The sequence below is a fragment of the Pongo pygmaeus genome, chromosome 2 (assembly GCF_028885625.2).
Source record: "Pongo pygmaeus isolate AG05252 chromosome 2, NHGRI_mPonPyg2-v2.0_pri, whole genome shotgun sequence".
Classification (NCBI taxonomy): domain Eukaryota; kingdom Metazoa; phylum Chordata; class Mammalia; order Primates; family Hominidae; genus Pongo; species Pongo pygmaeus.
Window position 1 is genome coordinate 181,912,499 of NC_085930.1, and position 21,210 is coordinate 181,933,708.

Consider the following 21,210-nt stretch of genomic DNA (forward strand, 5'->3'; position numbering starts at 1 on the left):
TATTGTGTTCTCTTCAGACTCTTCGAAATGTAAAGTTCTTAAAGTTTAAAAAGTACGCTTTAGATTTAGGGAGAGAACTCTTAAAAATCAAGTGTTACTCAGCAAATATTGGAAAGCATTGTGCCCAGGCACTGTGCTAGGGATACAGTGAACAGACTATGAATGGTTCCTGCCTTCGTGGAATTTATGGGCTAATGAAGGAGCGGGTAGTAAACAAGTTTACAGATGAAAATGTAATGGTGATAGTGGCTATAAAGAAAAATGAGGTGCTTGAGGTTAGACAGTTACAGTGGTCTCTCGACTATTATGTTTTATGAAACTTTTGAATTGCCTGGTAGAGTGTAGGGTTATAAAATTATTGTGCAAAATCCAGATTTTGTCAGACTTGTAAATACATTTTTTCTTGTTCCTGTCTCAGTAAAGAACCATGGAAGTAAATTGAGCTTTTGTGCTTTTGTTACAGGCAAATACGCCTGAGCTCAAGAAATCAGTGTCAATGCTTTCTCTAAATACCCCTAACAGCAATCGCAAACGACGTCGTTTAAAAGAAACACTTGCTCAGCTTTCAAGAGAGACAGACGTGTCACCATTTCCTCCCCGTAAGCGCCCATCAGCTGAGCATTCCCTTTCCATAGGGTCACTCCTAGATATCTCCAACACACCAGAGTCTAGCATTAACTATGGAGGTAATTCACATTCTTAAAAACTTGTCTTTAAAGTTTAGTGGAATGGAATAATTGTTAGACTATAGATAAATGCCTGATATAGTGAATATGAAAGCCTTTGCCTTTAATTACCTTTGTTCTAGCGGTAGAGAAAAGACACATGAATAGTTCAGCTTAATAATGTTGCAATTTAATGACTGCTTACTACATGCTAAATGCTTTATATGTTTTGTGTGTTTATAATAGATTTTATTATTCCTGTTTTACAGATGACTAAACTGAGATACAGAGAAGTTAAGTAATTTGTCCAGGGTCATATAACTAGAGAGTGATAGTGCTGTTCAAAACGCAAACAAAATCACAGGGGAGGTCACATAAATTACGGAGAAAATAGGTAGAATGAAGTCAGAGGAGGGTGAGTTCACTGTGCTGAACTGATACAGAAAGGCTCCTATAATTCTTCCTTGGTTATCAGTATTTCCCTCTCTTTTTGATTTTTAGTCTGTAAACAAATGTGTTTTCTAGATTTAAGAAACAAAAAAATCAAAATCTCCTCCGGACCTCATGACACTTCATTTATTGTCCCATTTTTCTGTTCGCTTTCACATCAGTATACTTAAAAGAATTACCTTGATCTATTGTCTCATTTCCTTGACTCTCATTGTCCTTTCAACCCATTCCAACTGATCTGCAGTCCTTGTTGAGGAGACAGTTTTTATGCATTCAACACGTGAATAGCTACTCCTTTATGGACACATTTTTTTTTTCTTTGCTTGTGTGATATTACTTACTCGTTTCTCATTCTCCTTGGCCTAACTTCTTTTTTTCTATTCTCAATGTTGTATGTTCCTCCTGAGTCATTGTTTCTTCTCTATTGTACTCTCCCTAAATTATCTTAGTAAATTCTATGGTTTTGAAAAACATTTGTATGCTGATGACTCCCAAATTTGTCCTCTTCCCTGTCAAGCTACCTACTTTGTACTTCCTTGTCCATGTCTAATAGACATCTTAAACCTAAGATAACCAAATTAGAACTCTGGATTCTGCCACTCTTAATTCCTCTGTTTCTTTGCTCTTCTTCATCAATCTTTTCTGTAAAAAGGATCTCTCTTAGATGATTGCAGTAGTCTCCTAAATAGTCTCTCCCTTTTAATTTGTGCCTTTCTATATGCAACACTTAGAAGAGTCTTTAAAAATATATAAATTAGATGATGCCACTCCTCTGCTTTAAAATCACTTAATGGCTTTCTATTACTGTAGCTTTTATGTAATCTTGCCCTCATCTGCCTAATCTCATGTGGTATTATGCTCTCTAATAATGCCTGTACTCTCTAATTATGCTCTCTAATAATGCCTGTACTCTCTAAGCTTCAGTCATACCATCTTTGTTATTCTTCAAATATTTTTAGTACATCCATACCTCAGGATTTTGTTGCTTACTCTCTCTGCCTCAAGGAAATCTGAGCGGATTGTCTGTAAAGTTAAATCCCTCCACTCCTTTCTGCCAATCCTGTGACCTGGTAGTTGTTTTTAGTAGTAGTTCTTACGATAGAAATTATAGTACTTGTTTACTTCTTTATTATTTGATTTGCTTCAAATAAGTAATCTTTAAGAGAACATGAACCTTGTCTGTCTTATTCTGTTTTATTCTCAGACCCTAGTATAAAGTGGGTATTCACTAAATACTTAAGGAAAGAATTGAAAGTGAATTTAAGGTTGGCCCATAAAAGTGAACTGAATTTGAGAATATAAAGAGGGGCAAATATACAGATAATAGCATACAAATTGAGTTTTTAGGGAATAACGGATAGATCAGTTCGCTTGGAATGTGGAGGAGTAATAGTTAAATTAAAAATGTTAATTGATGCCTAATATTAGATCACTTTCAAATAAGACTAATATCTGAACTGTATATTGTCATCAACAAGGAATTTTAGAAACTCCTTGAGCAGCAGAGAAATTGATTGAATAGATAATTCATAGAGAGTTGTTCTGAAGAATGAGTAGAAGGAAGGCGGTTTGGAGACAATCAGACCATGATGTAATCTATTACAGTCGCTTCGGCCGTGAAATAATAAGGTGCTGAACCAGAGTATGTGGTGGTTGGAAAGAAAAGTAAGAAGCACTGGAGAAATATTGGTAGAATAAAGTAATAGAGAGGAAATAAAAAGAGATGAAGGCAAATTACTAATTTAAATGAAAGAAATGTTGCCTTGGCATAGATAGGAAGTTTATATTTTGGAGGGAGGTAGTGAAGTTTTAGAGAAATCCAAGTTATGTTAAGGCAGAACTATCCAGTAAGCATTTGGAAAAGTTGAACCAGCTTGAGAGGGAGATCATGATTAGATCTGAGAATGCACTAGTTTTATAATCATAATGGACAATAGCATGGGATGGTAAGAGGAGAACATAAAGGACTGAAACTTGAATATGCATTTTAGGAGACGAGAAGAAAATGAACCACTGAAGTAAACAGATGTGACAACTATACTCATATATTAGGTGCTCTATAAAATAGATTCCCCAGTTTGTAGGTCATTGCCTAGACACAGAATAATTAAATTAGATCAGTGCATCTCAATTTTTTCCCACTGAAGTATATTCTGTAATGGCAGAGGGTTCTGGGTCTGGTGAGTGTAGCCCAAAATAATGTTTGGCAAGTGGGAAATTTTTTTGAATTCTATTTTCTTTAAAAAGCACTCAGGGGCTGGGCGTGGTGGCCCATGCCTGTAATACCAGCACTTTGGGAGGTTGAGGAGGGCAGATCACGAGTTCAGGAGTTCGAGACCAGCCTGACCAATATGGTGAAACCCCATCTCTACTAAAAATACAAAAATCAGCAGGGTGTGGTGGCGTGCGCCTGTAATCCCAGCTACTCACGAGACTGAGGCAGGAGAATCACTTGAACCCGGGAAGTGGATGTTGCAGTGAGCCGAGATGGCGCCACTGCACTCCAGCCTGGGGGACAGAGTGAGTCTCCATCTCCAAAAAAAAGCACTCAGAACTCCGTAGTACATAATTGTTTACATATAAAAACATTTAAAATTGTTTATCATTGAGTAAAATTGATGTACTGGAAATATATATTATGGTTCTTTGTCACCTATTTCTATTTTATGTCATACATTCCTTTTCCTATTGAAAAACTTGCTATTAGGTGCTTCTATATATAATGTTGAAGTATTCTAACTATATTAACAGTAAGAAAACATTTTAAGCTTTTATACATTAAAAAGATATATATGTATCTATATATCTATAGATATGTGTATAGATTTTTTTTTTTTTTTTTGAGATGGAGTCTCGCTCGGTCGCCAGGCTGGAGTGCAGTGGCGTGGGAGTGCGGTGGTGGGATCTAGGCTCACTGCAGCCTCCACCTCCTGGGTTCAAGCGATTCTCCTGCCTCAGCCTCCCAAGTAGCTGGGATTACAGGCATGTACCACCATGCCCAGCTAATTTTTGTATTTTTAGTAGAGATGAGGTTTCACCATGTTGGCCAGGCTGGCCTCGAACTCCTGACCTCAAGTGAGGTCCGCCTCGGCCTCCCAAAGTGTTGGGATTGCAGGAGTGAGCCACCGTGTCCGGCCGCAAATTTTTTTCTTTCATGAAATGTATATGAAATATACTGTTGCATCCTCCTTCCACTCTGTACTGGTTGTTTTATATTACGTTAAGATAGTTTGAACTAACAAAGAATTTTCAGTTAATACTGAGTTTTTTGTGGGGTCTTCTTTTTGACATATGTATATGACAAGTTTTCATTATTGTAATAGTGTAATCACAGCAACCTTTTCCTCCTTTTAACATGTAAGTATTTTTACATCTCCCTTTCTGTTTTATTATTTTAGCTGTACAAAGATTCCTATACTTTTTACCCAGATTTCCCAAAGGGACATATTCTGCCATGTTTGCTTTAGCATTCATTCAGTCAAAATCTCTCTTTTTCTAAACACAGATACAATACACATGTGCACATGTATTTTTAATATCTATACTGTTTGAGAGTAAGCTGCAGACATGATGTGCCTTTAGCTCTAAGTACTTAAATGTCTATTTCCTATGATAGAGACACATTTCTTAAATAACTACATTACTTATTACAGTATTATAGTAAGGAAATTAACATTAATACTATGAACTATTTTGTAGACTTCAGATTTCATCAGTTATCCTAAAAAGTCTTAATGTCCTTTTTAGCAAAAGGAAAAAGTTTTTCTCTTTTTGATCTATGACCCAATCCAGGATACACATTTGTTAGGTTGTCTCTCTCTAGTCTTCTCTAACCTGGAACAGTTCCTTAGTCTTTCTTTGTTTTTAATAACCTTGACATTTTTGAAGAGTACAGGCCGTTTAGTGGAATGCCTACCAACTGGAGTCAGTGATATTTTTGACCGTTATTTTTTTCTGGCCTTAGCCTATGAGAAAAAAATTTTTTATTGGAAATCTGTATGGTGGTACATTTATAAGAGTAGGTTTTCTCTCCTTTTTATCTTGTTAAGTCTACATAGTGTTTGGTATTTATATTTGGCTTCCATTAAATCTTTCCACCTTTTAACGTTTCAGACACCCCGAAGTCTTGTACTAAGTCTTCTAAAAACTCCACTCCAGTTCCTTCAAAGCAGTCAGCAAGGTGGCAAGTTGCAAAAGAGCTTTATCAAACTGAAAGTAATTATGTTAATATATTGGCAACAGTTATTCAAGTAAGTATGGGTTTGATTGGAAAATGATTTCTGTTCCAGTGTTCCTAAGTAAAAAAATCTAGGTGATATTATTTCTTACAAGAAAATTACATAAACATAGAATTTGAACATGGATGTTAAAAATGGAATTGTGTGACAAAAACTGCTGTTAGGGAAATGTCATAACTATAGTATTACCTTTTATTTATCCAGAAATAGCACCATTTTTAATAGTTACTTTAAAGAGAACAGAACTCAGTAGATGATCTCAGAGAGTATCAAGTTTAATCCAGGATTTTGCAGGTTCCTTGTCAAGATACTGCATTTATATTTGGAAGTGATAGATAACTTTTTCCTGAAAGTATGGGTTCTAAGAGTCATTGCTTTGTTTTTAGTACTGTATATATATGAAAAACATTGCCTATACAATAGCAATGAAGCATAACAGTGTTGATATAAGTAATTTTTTTCAGTAATCATTTCATGTGACACACAAAATATGTGGTGGTTAGTCATAAATAGATGTTAACTCATTGCTTACCAATATTAAAATGTACTATAAAGTTATTTCTGAAGAAAACAGCTCTAATGAATCCTTGTAGGATGAGATTATAGAAGTTATTAAGGAATAAACTGAAATTTAAGATTCTGAAAGACAATAATAGGCCATTATGTTGGTATCTGTAGAAAGAAGGAAGAAATCTGTTTTAGGTAATGAGAGAGATAGGTTGACATACTGTTAAGAAAATGAAGTTGGTAACACCAAGCTTATCTTTCAATAGAAAACAATAGGGAGTTTCTGATTTGGGTTTAGTTTTTAATTGACCTTTATTTGAATTCATAAAATAACTCATTAAGGTCCAATTTAATAGCCTTTAAGTTGCTTGTACCATTGATAAAATGCATGGATAAGACATGGAAAGACTTCTTACTTGATGGTCATAGAGAGGTTATTTTTCACGGTTAATTATTTGTTTAGCAGCAGTCAAGGTTTTATGATGTTCTTTGCTGTATTAGATTTATTTTAAGTCACCTTTGCTCTTCCTTCTCAAGGGAAATCACTCTAGATAGATGAGTTTCTTGTTGAAGTTTTTATAATGATTCAAAATGTGGTTGAGTAGCAAAAAATCCCTTTGGCATATACTATTCATGTACTTTAGTAGCATTTATTGCTTGGAAATGTAAATCCTTTCAAGCCATGGTAAAACGCATTGAAGTTTCAGAATTCTAATTTGCATATCAATTAAATTCGCTAAAACTCCTTTTAAAAAAGCTCATGAAATTATTAGACTGGAGAAAGTTTCATACCACTTTGCTTAGTATAAACTCATCAAATGTTTGTTTAAAAGATTATGGCCTAAATTCATGATAGTATTCTCTCTTTAAAATTTTTTTTTGTTTTTTGTACAGACGGGGTCTTGCTATGTTGCCCAGGCTGCTCTCAAACTCCTGTGCTCAAGCGATCCTCCTGCCTCAGCCTCCCAAAGTGTTGTAATTACAGGCCTGAGCCACTGCACCAAGCCCATGATAATATTCTTGTTAAAGAACTTTGTTTTAGGACTGATACTTTCCTTTTGGGGGGTATAGGATTTGGAATAACTTAATTATAACTTATCCTCAACATTAAATGAATATCCAGAGGCTTCTTTATTTATTCCACATACTACTTGGATGCCTAATTAATATAAAGTACTGTGCTAAGTGTTAAAGATTTTTTTTTGTTTTAAAGAACTTTATACTAGGAGATAAAATATACACAATTATAATTACCAAATGGAAGGTATCAGCATAATAAAGGAGTTAAGGTATTAGATTTGTAAAGTGAGAGTTTTACTACTCGTTTAGTTTAGGGAAGGTATTGGGCTGGAATTTTCTGTGTGTTGTGCATCAGAAAAAGCTTCATACAGAAGGTAAGGATTGAAGTGAACTTTTTTTCTAGAAAAACACAGTAATTTTACAGTTTATTCAATAGCAACTGGTACACATGAAGTTTCCTTCCTTTGGTAATGCCCTTTTTTGACAGAAGTTTCCAAGTTAGCACTGATTATTTGCAAAAGTTATTAGATTAGCTGTACTGTCATTTTCCTTAAAGTTGACTAAAGGTAACCTAGAATCACAGCCCTTAGATGGTCATACAAAATGATCATATAAGTCAGAGCTGGTTTATCATCAGCATTTATAAAAACAAACCTAGGGAAAGAGGTGGGTCCGAGACACATGCGTGGTCTTAATATAGTGAATGTTTAGCTTGTTGTTACTATTATAAAATCAAAACAGTGAGAATATTCACAATGGAGTGAATTTTAAAGTATGAATATGATTGGTACAAGTAGAGGATATAGATGAGAAGTCTCTTTGAGACTGAGTAAACAATACAAGTGATCATTCTGTATTATCAATAGCAAGGGTGTAGTAGGCATATGGATACAGTGAGAGTTGAGATGAGATAGCCTATAACAATCTAGAGAGGCCTTTGCATGGTGTGCTGTATTATCTAAGCTATAGAATAATTTTTTTATGAGACGAGAGATCAATAATATCTGACTTGCATTTCAGAAAGATAACTTGGTTCACTTTGAAGGAGGAATTCAAGAGGGGAAATTGGGGAATCGATAACAATTTGGAGGCTATTTCAGCAGTCGTGAGAGATTTTGAAGATCTGAACTTTTTAGGATAGTATCAGTGTTGATAAGAGGATAGATTTGAGAAATATTGGAAAAATAGAATCTTTCATTGTGGTTTCAGTTTTCATTTTCATAATGACTAATGATGTTGAACATATTGTCTTCATTTGACATCTGTGTATCTTTTTTGTTGAAATAACTGTTCATGTTTTTTGCCCACTTTTAAATTGGGTTGTTTCCTTCTGAGTTTTGAGAATTCTTTCTTTTACATTTTTGAGATAGGGTCTCACTCTGTTGCCCAGGCTGGAGTGCAGTGGTGCAATCTTGGTTTGGCTCACTGCAGCCTCCGCCTCCTGGGTTCAAGTGATTCTCCCACCTCAGCCTCCCGAGCACTTGGGACTACAGCCATGTGCCACCACACCTGGCTCATTTTTGTATCTTTTGGTAGAGATGGGGTTTCACCATGTTGGCCAGGCTGAGAGAATTATTATTATTATTATTTGTTGAGACTGAGTCTTGCTCTGTCGCCCAGGCTGGAGTGCAGAGCGCCTCCCAAGTTCACCCCATTCTCCCGCCTCAGCCTCCCGAGTAGTTGGGACTACAGGCACACGCCACCACGCCTGGCTAATTTTGTTTTTGTATTTTTAGTAGAGATGGGGTTTCACCATCTTAGGCAGGATGATCTCAATCTCCCGACTTCGTGATCCGCCCACCTCGGCCTCTCAAAATGCTGGGATTACCTGCGTGAGCCACCGCGCCCGGCCGAGAATTCTTTGTATATTGTGGATACTAGTCCTTTGTCAAACATGACTTGCAAATACTTTTTTGTCATTCATAGTGTATTTTTTAAATTCTCTCAAGTGTCTTTTGCTGAAGAAAAGTAAATTTTTATTCAAGTCTAATTTAACAGTTTTTTCATTCATAGATTGTGATATCATGTATGAGAACTCTTTACCTAAGTTTAAGTCATGAAGATTTTCTCTTCTGTTTTCTTCTAAAAGTTTTATAGTTTTAGGTTTTTTGTTTATGTCCGTGACCCATTTTGAGTTAATTTTTGTATAAAGTGTTATATTTAGGCTGTGATTCATTTTTTGCTTATGGCAGATGGTATTGTAATACCATTTGTTGAAAGACTATCCTTCTGCATTGAATTGCTTTTGTACCTTTGCCTAAAATTACTTGACCATATTTGCATGAGTTTGTTTCTGAATTCTCTTTTTTATTGATCTATGTATGTTTCTCCCCTCACGAATACCATACAGTCTAGAACACCCAGCTTTGTAGTAAGAAGCTTCTTTGCCTTTCCATATAAATTTTTAGAATCAGGTTTTCTATATCTGCAAAAAGTCCTGGAACTTTGATTGGCACTGAATTTATAAATCAATTTGAGGGAGAATTGACATTCTTACTGTGTTGATTCTTTCAATCCATGACCATATGTCTACATTTATTTAGGTTGTCTTTGATTTCTTTCATCAGTATACTGTAGTTTTTAGCATCATGAACATATTATATTTATACTTAAGTATTTTAATTTTTTATTGTGATACTATTTAAATTATATTTTCCATTTGTAAGTTACTGGTATATAGAAGTAAAATTGATTTGTGTCTGTGCATGCATATGCATGCACTGACCTTGTATCTTATGGCCTTGCCAAACTTATTTATTAGTTCTTAGTTTTTTTCTTTTACTTTTTAGATTGATACGAGCAGCAACATAGATACAAACAGATCTTCTAGCTTCAAATCCAGTCTTTCCCCCAAGCCAAGCTTCTACATTAACAATTTTAAAACATTTAGCACATATATTAAATATGTCTGGAGGCAACAGATTGCTTGTTGCTTTCATCCTTAGTAACTTGAATACAAAAGTAGAAATTACTCTTGTATCATACTAACAGTTTTAATGATTGATTGCAGAACTGTGTGAACTTTTATTTGCTTCTAATGACATTTCATGACAAGAGCATATGTATATACATATACACAGGTATATAAATGGAGTACATAAATAGAATAAAATAGAATAGAAAATATGGGGAAAGTGTCTCAAATTTAGGGAGAGTATTTTTTATTATTACTTCTTTCTCTATTAATATCTTGTGTCTCCTTTATCACTGTCCATATTTTAGCTCTTTTCTTCTTCCCACAGTCTACTTAAACTAGTCTTTTTTCTCATTTAGTTATTTCAGGTACCATTGGAAGAGGAAGGACAACGTGGTGGACCTATCCTTGCACCAGAGGAGATTAAGACTATTTTTGGTAGCATCCCAGATATCTTTGATGTACACACCAAGATAAAGGTAAATTTGTATATGTTAGATTGGTAGTAATTTTTTTCAGATTGTACATATTTATTATGATCTTTGAGGTACTTCTGGTCAGCTAAATAAGTTTTATACCTAAAACTTCTTATTCCCTTATTAGTTCCTTTGAATCATTTGTCTCTTTATTCCAGTGCCTCATAATGTTTGCTGTTTGCTTTTGTTTTGTTTTTTGAGACAGTCTCACTCTGTCACCCAGGTTTTAGTGCATTGACGTGATCTTGGCTCACAGTAATAACCTCTGCCACCCGGGCTCAAGCAATTCTCCCGCTGCCTAAAAGTCCTGAGTAGCTGGGACCACAGGCATGTGCCACCATCCCAGCTAATTTTTGTATTTTTTTGTAGAGATGGGTTTTGTCATGCTTCCCAGGCTGGTTTCAAACTCCTGACCTCAAGTGATCCACCCGCCTCGGCCTCCCAAAGTGTGGGGATCATAGGTGTGAGCCACTGTGCCCTGCCTTTTTTTTTGAGATGGAGAATACTCTGTCACCCAGGCTAGTGTGCAGTGGCGTGATCATGACTTACTGCAACCTTGACCTCCTGGGCTCAAGTGATTCTCCCACCTCAGGCTCTCCCGAAGTAACTGGGATTACGGTTGCATGCTGCCATGCCTGGCTAATTTTTTTAAAAAAGTTTTTTGTAGAGACGGGGCAGGGTCTTGCCGTGTTGCCCAGGCTGGTCTCAAACTCCTGGACTCAACTGATCCTCCTGCCTTAGCCTCTCAAAGTGCTAGGATTACAGCCATGAGCCATTGCACCTAACCTTTGTTTGCTGTTTTTTTATTTTCAGTTAATCCTACAAACAAGGAATTAAGGCTTTATGAAATCTATTCTGTAGAGACATGTGACTCCCAGTACTATTTTTCTTATGTTCCCATAGTTTTTGCTCTTGGGGTGTATATTTTTGTTTTGCTTTGGCTTGTTTTGAAAACTCTAAACCTCTAATGGACTTAGAGTTCATTTAAGTCCCTTCTCCATTTATAGGTAGGTAAATGCCAAAAGTATGTGAGACAATGTTGTCCTCTTATTAATGATTTTCCTTTGGTGAAGGGCCTGTGATTTCCAGGTGTCAGTCTCTTACAGTAAAATAATTCCTGGACAGATTTAGCTGAACTCTTAAACTACTTTTTAAGTAAGTAGTTTTATTTCCTCTTATTTTACCTATGTAGTACTTGAGCAAAGCTGATCAGTTTTCTTTTCAAAATAACTCACATTAATGTTTATGCCGCATTCCAGTAAAAGAACCAATCTGAATTACAGGATGTTTTCAAATATATAAGATTGTTTTTTATTTTAGTATACATTATAAACAAAAAATAGCAGATCTATAAATTATTAAGAATGATATTTACCAATTGCTTGTATTTTGTGTTTTATCAGTATTGCTGATCATATTTCAGTTAATTTCTAGATCTAAAGAGAACTCTGAAGGAATCTATTTGTTTCAAAAGCTTAGAAAGCTAGAGAGTTTCAGGCTAGTTAATCCTATTCCAATTAGGAGTCTGAATTTTTGAAGAGGAAAGTACTTTGGGAATATTTTTTGTTTTGTAAGAGTTACTGAGTGGCACAAAAGCAGAATGGAAGGTCAAGTAGGTTTTGTGGGGTTTTTTTTTTTTTTTTTTTGAGATGGAGTCTCACACTCACCCAGGCTGGAGTGCAGTGGTGCGATCTTGTCTCACTGCAACCTCTGCCTCCCAGATTCAAGTGATTCTCCTGCCTCAGCCTCCCGAGTAGCTGGGACTACAGGCATGCACCACCACGCCTGGCTAATTTTTGTATATTTAGTGGATCTGGGATTCTGCCATGCTGACCAGGCTGGTCTTGAACTCCTGACCTCAAGTGATACGCCTGCCTCGACGTCCCAAGGTGCTGGGATTACAGGCATAAGCCACCGTGTCTGGCCTGTCAAGTAGGTTTTTATTTTGGTGTTTTGCCGCTACCTTTGTGGATCAATTTGAATTTGTGTCAGTTATTTAGCTAGTCTGGACACCCTTCTATGATAAAATGTGTTATTTTATGTTTGCAGAGTCATAATCTTAATTTAGAAAATCATATTCTTTGATTCAATGAAGCTTTGAAAATTTGTCACCGTTTAGTTTTCTCAAGTGTAACTTAATTTTTTAAGCTTCTTTTGTAAGATGGTACTTCAACTATTAGTTTTTCAGGAGTGCAGTGGCCTGATCTGAGCTCACTGCAACTATTTGTTTTTTTTAGCTGATTTCAGGTTTGTCAAATATTTAAAAATTTTAAAGCTTATGTTCTTTTCTACTGTGAAACCAGTACGTGCCGTGAAACATTTGTAAAACTCAAGAGAAAAGGAAAAAATGGAGAGAAATACCCATAATTCCATTATCCAAATATGTCTAAAATTTTGGGTTTTTTTCTTTATCCTTGTAACACATAGCAGTTTTTTTTTTCCTGTTTTAAATGAAGCCAACAATCTATTGAGCATTACCACATCTATTGAGCAAGAAGTTGGTATTATTGTACACATTTTAGAAATGTGAAACTGGTACACACAGAGAATAACTTTCCAGAGGCAGTCATCTAATAAACGCTGGATCCAAGACTTGAACCTTTATTTGTATAACTTCAAAGTCTGTTCTCCTAACTACTAATGCTATTTTGCTTCTTTAAAATCATGCTGAGATACATTCTTTTGGTATGTAGATGAATACACCATGTAAATGTGTCTTAAATTTGTACAGTTTTTCGTATCATCTCAATAACAGCATTCCTGAAAACATTGGTGTCTGTATTTTATAGTATCACATAGTGGTTAAGAATATGTACTGGAAAAAACAGGTTTTTTTTTTTTCTTTTTCTTTTTGAGACGAAGTCTCGCTCTGTTGCTCAGGCTGGAGTGCAGTGGTGCAGTCTTGGCTCACTGCAACCTCCATCTCCCAGGTTCAAATGATTCTCCTGCCTTAGCCTCCCTAGTAGCTGGGACAGGTGTGCGCCACCACACCTGGCTAATTTTTGTATATTTAGTGGAGGTGGGGTTTCACCACATTGGCCAGGCAGGTCTCAAACTCCTGACCTCAGGTAATCTGCCTGCCTCTGCCTCTCACAGTGCTTGGATTACACCACTGTGCTTGGCCTGAACAAAGCAGATTTGATTGAGTTTGAAGTCAGGTGACTTTAAGTGCTTCAGTTTCCCTGTCTATAAAATGGGGATAATAATAACTGACTCATGAAGTTGGGTAAACTAATCTTAAGTTTTTTGTGGTGTTAAAACTTTTTTACCCATTGTGTTTACACCCACTGTCTAGCATTTAGATTACTTTCAGTAAATGTTTACTGAATGATGGTCGTGTTACCTTTAACTTTCAAAATTAAGACTAGCACTCAGTGTATTTTCTTATCTAGGTATTATGTAAACAACTTTAGAAGCCTCATTCTTACTTTGCTTCCAAGGTCTAGTGAGCTGATGTTTCGAGTAAGATGAAAATTTTTGAGGTTGTTATCTACATCTCTCTCTTTTCCTCAGTATGAATTTTTCTTTTTCAAGATTAAACATCATTAATCCTTGATGTACAATTTTCTACTCTTAGCTGGGCACAGTGGCTCATGTCTGTAATCCCAGCACTTTGGGAGGCCGAGGCGAGTGGATTGCCTGAGCCCAGGAGTTTGAGACCAGCCTGGGCAACAAGGCAAAACCCCATCTCTACAAAAATTGCAAAAATTAGCTGGGTGTGGTGGTGCATGCCTGTAGTTCCAACTCTTTGGGAGGCTGAGGTGGTAGGATCGCTTGAACCCAGGAGGCAGAGGTTGCAGTGAGTCAAGATCATGCCACTACACTCCAGCCTAAGCAACAGAGTGAGACTGTCTCAAAACAAAACAAAAAATAAACCAAATTTCAACTTTTACGCAACTATGATGAAACAAGAGAGAGGGATTGATAGGAGTTCTTTTTCTTTTTGCATATACCTTTTGTTATTTTAGTGTAAGCCTCAAAGAATTGTGTACTTGTTTCAGGAACCCATGTATGTTGGCTTACTGTGCAATGAGCTCGGCAAAAGAGAAACCCTGGTTAAGATTAATTCTGCACTGTTTCTACCTACTTAACAGTGCAGAATAAATCTTAACAAGGAAGAAAAGAAGTAAGTAGCTTAGCTTTCTTAAGCCCCATCTGTTTATGACTTCCCCACTTATCTAATATTCTTGCCCAGGCTTTGGAATCTGCTCTGTCTTTGAACTGTAGAATTGTCCTTTCTTTTGGAGGAAAAGTTAAGAGAATCCTATGAGAATTTCTGATGTATTATAGACAAGGAGGAGGAAATACATCTCAGTCTCTGTCCTAAATTGTATCGGGCATTTTCCCCCAGAAATGTTGTAAGAAATAGTGGTATTATGAATAAAGCTACTGGGGACTCGCCTGCCAAACTGAGTCCCCCTTTCTAATGGGGGAGGAACTGTGGAATAACGTGGAATCTGAGTCAGACAATAACTGAGTTTCAATACTGGTTCACAGCTGTGTGATTTGAGGAAAGTTACTTAATCTTTCTAAGCCTTAGTTTCTTTATTACTTAGTTCCTGAGCTATTAGCGATCTTTTTTTTTTTTTTTTTTTTTTTTTTTGAGATGGAGTCTCGCTCTGTCGCCCAGGCTGGAGTGCAATTGCACAATCTCAGCTTACTGCAACCTCCACCTGCCGGGTTCAGGCAATTCTCCTGCTCTAGCCTCCTGAGTAGCTGGGACTACAGGCGCGCACCACCATGCCTGGCTAGTTTTTTGTATTTTTAGTAGAGACGGGAGTTTTATCATGCTGGCCAGTCTAGTCTCGAACTCCTGACCTTGTGATCCGCCCGCCTTGGCCTCCCAAAGTGCTGAGATTACAGGCGTGAGCCACGGCACCTGGCCTAAGACAGCAATCTTTGGTCAACAAGCATTAGGAATTAAAAGTTAACCAGAAACAGAGCAGACTATATTTCAGAGTGCCTAAAGATGATTTTGCTTTCTTAGAGCAATGTTCTTATATAAGTATTTATTTTACAGGTTTATGAATTAATACTTGTAAAGCATTTAGAGGAATCCCTAACATAGTTATGCTCATAAAATCCTCTATGGTGTAGGAATAATTACTTTCCTTATTTTTCAGAATAGGAAATTGAGGAACATATAGCTTAAATAACTTGTCCGAGGGCACAGAAGAAACAAGCCCAAGAGCCAGTATTTAAACCTCAGTAGTCAGTGCCAGAATTCACTGCATTATATTGCCCCAAGATTAGATTTATTTATAATATTTTTCTTCCTTTTTTTTTCTTTCAAGTGCAGTTCTGAACAGTTCAATCTTCCCAGTTCTTGATGTGTGTGGGCTGTTAAAATATTCTTGCTTTGAGTTTACTTTTATGCTATTGAAAGTGGTTTTTCTCCCTTTTGAACTTAACTGAATCTACTAATATAGGACAGTGATTCTTAAATTACTTGTCTTTAGGATCGCTTTTCATTCTTAAAGATTGAAGAAGTTTTACTTATGTGGATTTTATATATTGGTATTTGCTGTATTCAAAATTTTAAAATATTATTTAACATGTATTATTTTTTAACAGCTTTATTGAGGTACATCTTACATGTTTTTAAATTCACCTATTTAAAATACACAATTCAGGCCGGGCCTGGTGGCTCCTGCCTGTAATCCCAGCAGTTTGGAAGGCTGAGGCAGGAATATCGCTTGAGTCTAGGAGTTTGAGACCAGCCTGGTCAACATAGTGAGAACTCATTTTTGCAAAAAATAAAAAAGTTAGCTGGCTGTGGTGGCACATGCCTGTAGTCCCAGCTACTTGGGAAGCTTAGGTGGGAGGATTGCTTGAACTTGGGTGGTTGAGGCTACAGTGAGTTGTGCCACTGCACTCCAGCCTGAGCAAAAGAGTGAGACCCTGTCTCAAAAAAAAAAAAGAAAGAAAATATGATACAATTCAGTTATTTTAATAACTTAACCAAGTGGTACAACCATCACTATAAATCCACTCTAGGACATTTTCACTACCCACCCCAAATAAGATGTCTACTTACAATTAATCTTTATTTCTATACCCAGCCATAGGCAACCACTAATGTACTTTCTGTATCTATGATTTTGCCTTTTCTGGACATTTTATATATTTAATATGTTACACATTGATACTATGTATATATACATACAGCATATAGATATACTATTTGATATACTATTTGATAGTATTGTAAATATGTTTATATAGTATGTGGTCTTTTATATATGGTTTCCTCTTAGCATGTTTTTTTAGTTCATCTAAATGTAGCATGTTAGAAGTTCTTTTTTTCTGGTCAAATAATATTCCTTTATATGACTATACTAACTTTTAAAAGTCTGTTCACCAGTTGATAGACATTTAGATTGTTTCCATTTTTGGCTATTATGAATAATGCTGCTGTGAGAGTGTGGTGTGCAGATCCGTGTGGACATGTTTTCATTTCTCTTGAGTAGATACCTAGGAGTAGGATTGATGAGCTGTATGGTAGTTTTGTATTTAAAAATTTTGAGAAAATGCTCGGGTTTTCCCATCATTTTAAAGTTAATTACTTAATTTATTTAGAGATGTGGTCATGCCATATTGCCCAGGCCGGCCTCCAACTCTGGTCTCAAGTGATCCTCCCACATCAGCCTCCTGAGAAACTCAGACCCATCAGTTGTTATTTTCACCAGTAATGAATGAGAGTTCCAATTTCTCCACATTCTTGAAAAACACTTATCTTTTTTTTCTTAAATTATAACCATCCTAGTGGGTGAGGAGACATCTCTTGTGGCTTTAATTGTATTTCCCTAATGATTAATGGTAAGTGTCTTTTCACATGGTTGTTGGCCATTTGTGTATTATTTTTGGTGAAATGGCTGCTGTCTGTTGCCTGTTTTTTGATTGGATTGTCTTCTTGAGTTGTAAGGGTTCTCTATAAATTCTAGATACAAGTTTTCTTGAAATACAAAAGTTTTAAATTTTGATGAAGTTCCGTGTATTCATTTTTTCTTTTATGGACTGTGATTTCAGTGTCATATCTAAAAATTTTTTTTCTAACTCAAGATTTTGAAGATTGTTTTCTATGTTTTCTTCAAAAATTGTTTTTCTTGAGGTGAGGGTTTAAGTTCATCTTTTTGCATGTGGGATATCTAATTTTATATTAATTCACTTAAAATAATAGCTCATTACATGGTAACACAAGTAACGTTCTTTAAGAAAAATAATTTCCCAAACAAAAATAATTAGTAAGGGGAGTGGTAGTATTGTAGTTTTACTGTCTGGCTTAATAGAAGACTGATTCTCATATGTGCTTCTGCATTCAGTCTGTTGCAATATCACATATCAATCACTTAGAATTTCAATTAGGGCCTGTCATTTCTTGGCATCTCATTTTATTGTCTGATTTGTTTGTTTATTATAAAGCTTTTAAATGTTCTTCTAAGTTTTTACAAAGAAGTAATATTTTAGAATGACCATGAAGAATTAACAAACTATGGTTCATGGGCCAAATCCAGCCCATTGCGTGTTTTGGTTAAAACAAGTTTTATTGGAACACAGCTACCCTCATTTATTCACACTTTTAAATTTACTGATCCTCGTTAGAGATTACAGTTTTTAATGACTGATGTTAAATAAATAAACCCTCATTTTTAGAGTTTCTTAGATTTCAGCAGCAGGATTGAGAGTAGTTTTCTATAATTAATAACACCAATCAGCTTTATAGTTAATAAAAAATATTGAGTTATCACATCATATTGTAAAGTTAGGCTTATTGACTTTACATTTTATATTTTAAAAATTGTTTTTCAAAGGATGTTTTCTTTGTAGTAAAAGTTAATTCCTTGTTGAAGAGAAAGAATGGGATGTTCATTATTTTACACATCAAATTAAGACACCTTGTAAAGTGCTTCTTTCCAATGAGTATCTCAGAAATATTAAAAGTTGTATAGGGAGCTGTCAGGTTTAATTTTAAATATTTCAATTTATGCTATTTCAGGATGATCTTGAAGACCTTATAGTTAATTGGGATGAGAGCAAAAGCATTGGTGACATTTTTCTCAAATATGTAAGTATTTCTTTTTTAAGTTTTCAGATTAAAATATGATCTCATCAAGGACTGGCAAGGAATGTAATTTACCTATTTAAATGTGAGAGGTTTTAAAACTTTGACATGATTGTGTTTATAAAATATATTGGAAATGTTCTTTGTCTTCTGAAACATGCCTTCTATATGCAGTTTATCACCTTAATAACCCAAGATCACCGGAAGAATGCCAATTATGCTGTAGTATAATTGTTTTAGTATGTATCAAGTTATTTGCCCTTCATAAATGGCCACAGATTGTATTTTTATTTTATATATTATTTAATTTTCATTTTAAGTTCAGGAGTACATGTACAGGTTTATTATATAGGTAAAATTGTGTCATGGGGGTTAATTGTACAGATTGTTTCGTCACCCAGGCGTTAAGCCTGGTACCTATTAGTTATTTTTCCTGTTCCTCTCCTTCCTCCTATCCTCCACCTTCCAATAGGCCCCAGGTATGTGTTGTTCCCCTCTATGTGTCTGTGTCTTCTTATCATTTAGCTCACACTTAATAAGTGAGAACATGTGGTGTTTGGTTTTCTGTTCCTGTGTTAGTTTGCTAAGGATGATGCCCTCCAGCTCCATCTATGTTCCTGCAAAGGACATGATCTCGCATTTTTTTTTTAATGGCTGCATAGCATTCCATAGTGTATATGTACCACATTTTCTTTATCAAGTCTGTCATTGATGGGCGCTTAGGTTGACTCCATGTTTTGCTATTGTGAATATTGCTGAATTCTGCCAGATGTACAAAGAAGTTTTTATTTTTCTCCCTTCTTAGTTGATAACACTTTTTGCTGTCTGTTTCTATTTAAAGGCTTCTCATGAACTGCCTCTTACTAGGATGAGAACCACATAATGAACTGCTTTTTACTAGGATAAGAACCACACAACTTAAGTTTTATAAATTCATTTTGGCAAGGTTTTGTGAATAGAATTTAGAAGTTTCTTTGAATCTCTTTAAATAGGATTTGTAAGTTTCAGTGCCTTGAGTACTGACATTTATACTTTTATTTTTTGAGGCCTCTAACTTCTTTCCTTACAAAATAATCTCTTAGGTGTTTTTTCAGTTTGGTTCAGAATTAAAAATTTACAAATTATTTTCTCATTTTTTTGATACCTTTTAATTTTCTCAATCAGCCAACACTGTTTTCCTTTTCTTGCTTGCATTTTTGGGTAATATAACTGATCTTTTAATGGCGGTTTGGATTTTTGAATAAATACCATGCTTTTGGAATCTACCTAGATCAGCTGTAATTTAATTGATATTTTTTAAACTCATAGACATTTTCTTTGTCATGTTTGTATCAATACAATAAGCTTTAACATCTTTTGTTTTTTTTTCTGAGTCTTCATGTTTTAGACTATGATACCAAATGATGTATTTTGTTTAGCAATTAACTCTTTACTGAGAAATTTATAAAATAAATGTCTATATTTGAGAAGAAACTTACTTTAAACTTTTGCATCCAATATGTCAGATTGTGACTATTAATTATTTGACTTTAAGTTACATTGTCTCTAAGGATGACAAATGCATAACAAATAATGTTTTTTTTTCCCTTTTCTTCCTAGTCAAAAGATTTGGTAAAAACCTACCCTCCCTTTGTAAACTTCTTTGAAATGAGCAAGGAAACAATTATTAAATGTGAAAAACAGAAACCAAGATTTCATGCTTTTCTCAAGGTAATGTATATTTCTTTCAAATAAAAATTTGAGAATTATTTCTGAAGTAATTCACCACAATTATGAAAAAATGAAGTAAATTTTAACTTTAGTAAAATGTATCCATTAATATCTGTTAATTTTAGTTGTACTTATGGGTGACCATGGTATTTAGCTTTGGAAGGTTTGATACATTCAGTATTAGGTGCCAGGAGGCAGCTGAGTGAATAAGAATGTTATATGTGGTCATTTTTTTTTTTTTTTAATTGTGGCCAGGTGCACCGGCCAATGTCAGCCTGTAATCTTAGCACTTTGAGAGACTGATGAGGGAGGATTACTTGAGGCTAGGAGTTTGAGATCATCCTGAGCAACTTAGTGAGACTCCCATCTCTACAAAAAGCTTTTTTTTAAGTTTTACATATTTTAGTTCTCAAAACACCTAATGATTTTCTAGTGAGATTTGTTTTGCTTTTAATGATTTTTTTTCTTACCAGTTCCTTATTATGGTATTAGCATAATTAATATTATTAAATGTGCTTTTTCTTGTGAATGATATAGACTTAAGAAAAATTTAAGGTGGGATATAGAGGTGTGTGTAGAGGAACTCACTTTTTATGTAAGATGTTAACCACTGGCTGGCCAAGAGGACATTTCAGGCCCTGAAAAATTATTCAGCCAAGTAATCTGCCACGGAGAAATTCCACCTCTTCTCTATTAGTTTGTATCACAGACACTAATGATAAGGTGTAATCCAGTAAAAGTAGAGCATATAATCTTTGCAGAAAACCTTTTTTGAAATTGTTGAATAAATATTTTTTCAGATAAACCAAGCAAAACCAGAATGTGGACGGCAGAGCCTTGTTGAACTTCTTATCCGACCAGTACAGAGGTTACCCAGTGTTGCATTACTTTTAAATGGTACTTGTCTGATCTGTTTCAAACTACGTCAGATATTTTAATGGAATTGTTTTTTCCAAAAAAGATGAATTTCTTCTCATTTTTAGAGTTTCTTAGATTTCAGCATTAAAGTTTATGTATGTTTTGCTTTATGGATTATCTTAAAAAATAGTTACTGGTGCCACTAAAATTCAGCCTGGCGTGAAATATTTTATCTGTTGATTAGTAGTATATATTTTGTCGTTTCATTTAAAAGTTTTCTTAATATTTCATGGTGTGTCACTAATTCAAA

The 21,210-nt window shown here is 35.2% G+C and overlaps 1 protein-coding gene and 1 non-coding gene across 6 annotated transcripts in view; one reads left to right on the forward strand and one right to left on the reverse strand.

Annotated features, from left to right (window-relative positions):
* ECT2 (epithelial cell transforming 2) overlaps positions 1-21,210 on the forward strand; it is a 70,949-nt gene that overhangs the window by 13,175 nt on the left and 36,564 nt on the right. For all 5 annotated transcript variants that reach the window (XM_063662421.1, XM_054482079.2, XM_063662420.1 and 2 more), the window contains 6 exons: positions 464-686; positions 5,229-5,365; positions 10,154-10,273; positions 18,267-18,335; positions 19,932-20,042; positions 20,843-20,939. In XM_063662421.1, the coding sequence (XP_063518491.1) occupies positions 464-686; positions 5,229-5,365; positions 10,154-10,273; positions 18,267-18,335; positions 19,932-20,042; positions 20,843-20,939 (757 nt within the window). The remainder of the gene's footprint in view (positions 1-463; positions 687-5,228; positions 5,366-10,153; positions 10,274-18,266; positions 18,336-19,931; positions 20,043-20,842; positions 20,940-21,210) is intronic.
* Positions 7,506-7,636, reverse strand: LOC129034410 (small nucleolar RNA SNORA72). The gene has a single exon (XR_008501887.1). It is a non-coding gene; the product is annotated as a small nucleolar RNA SNORA72 (small nucleolar RNA).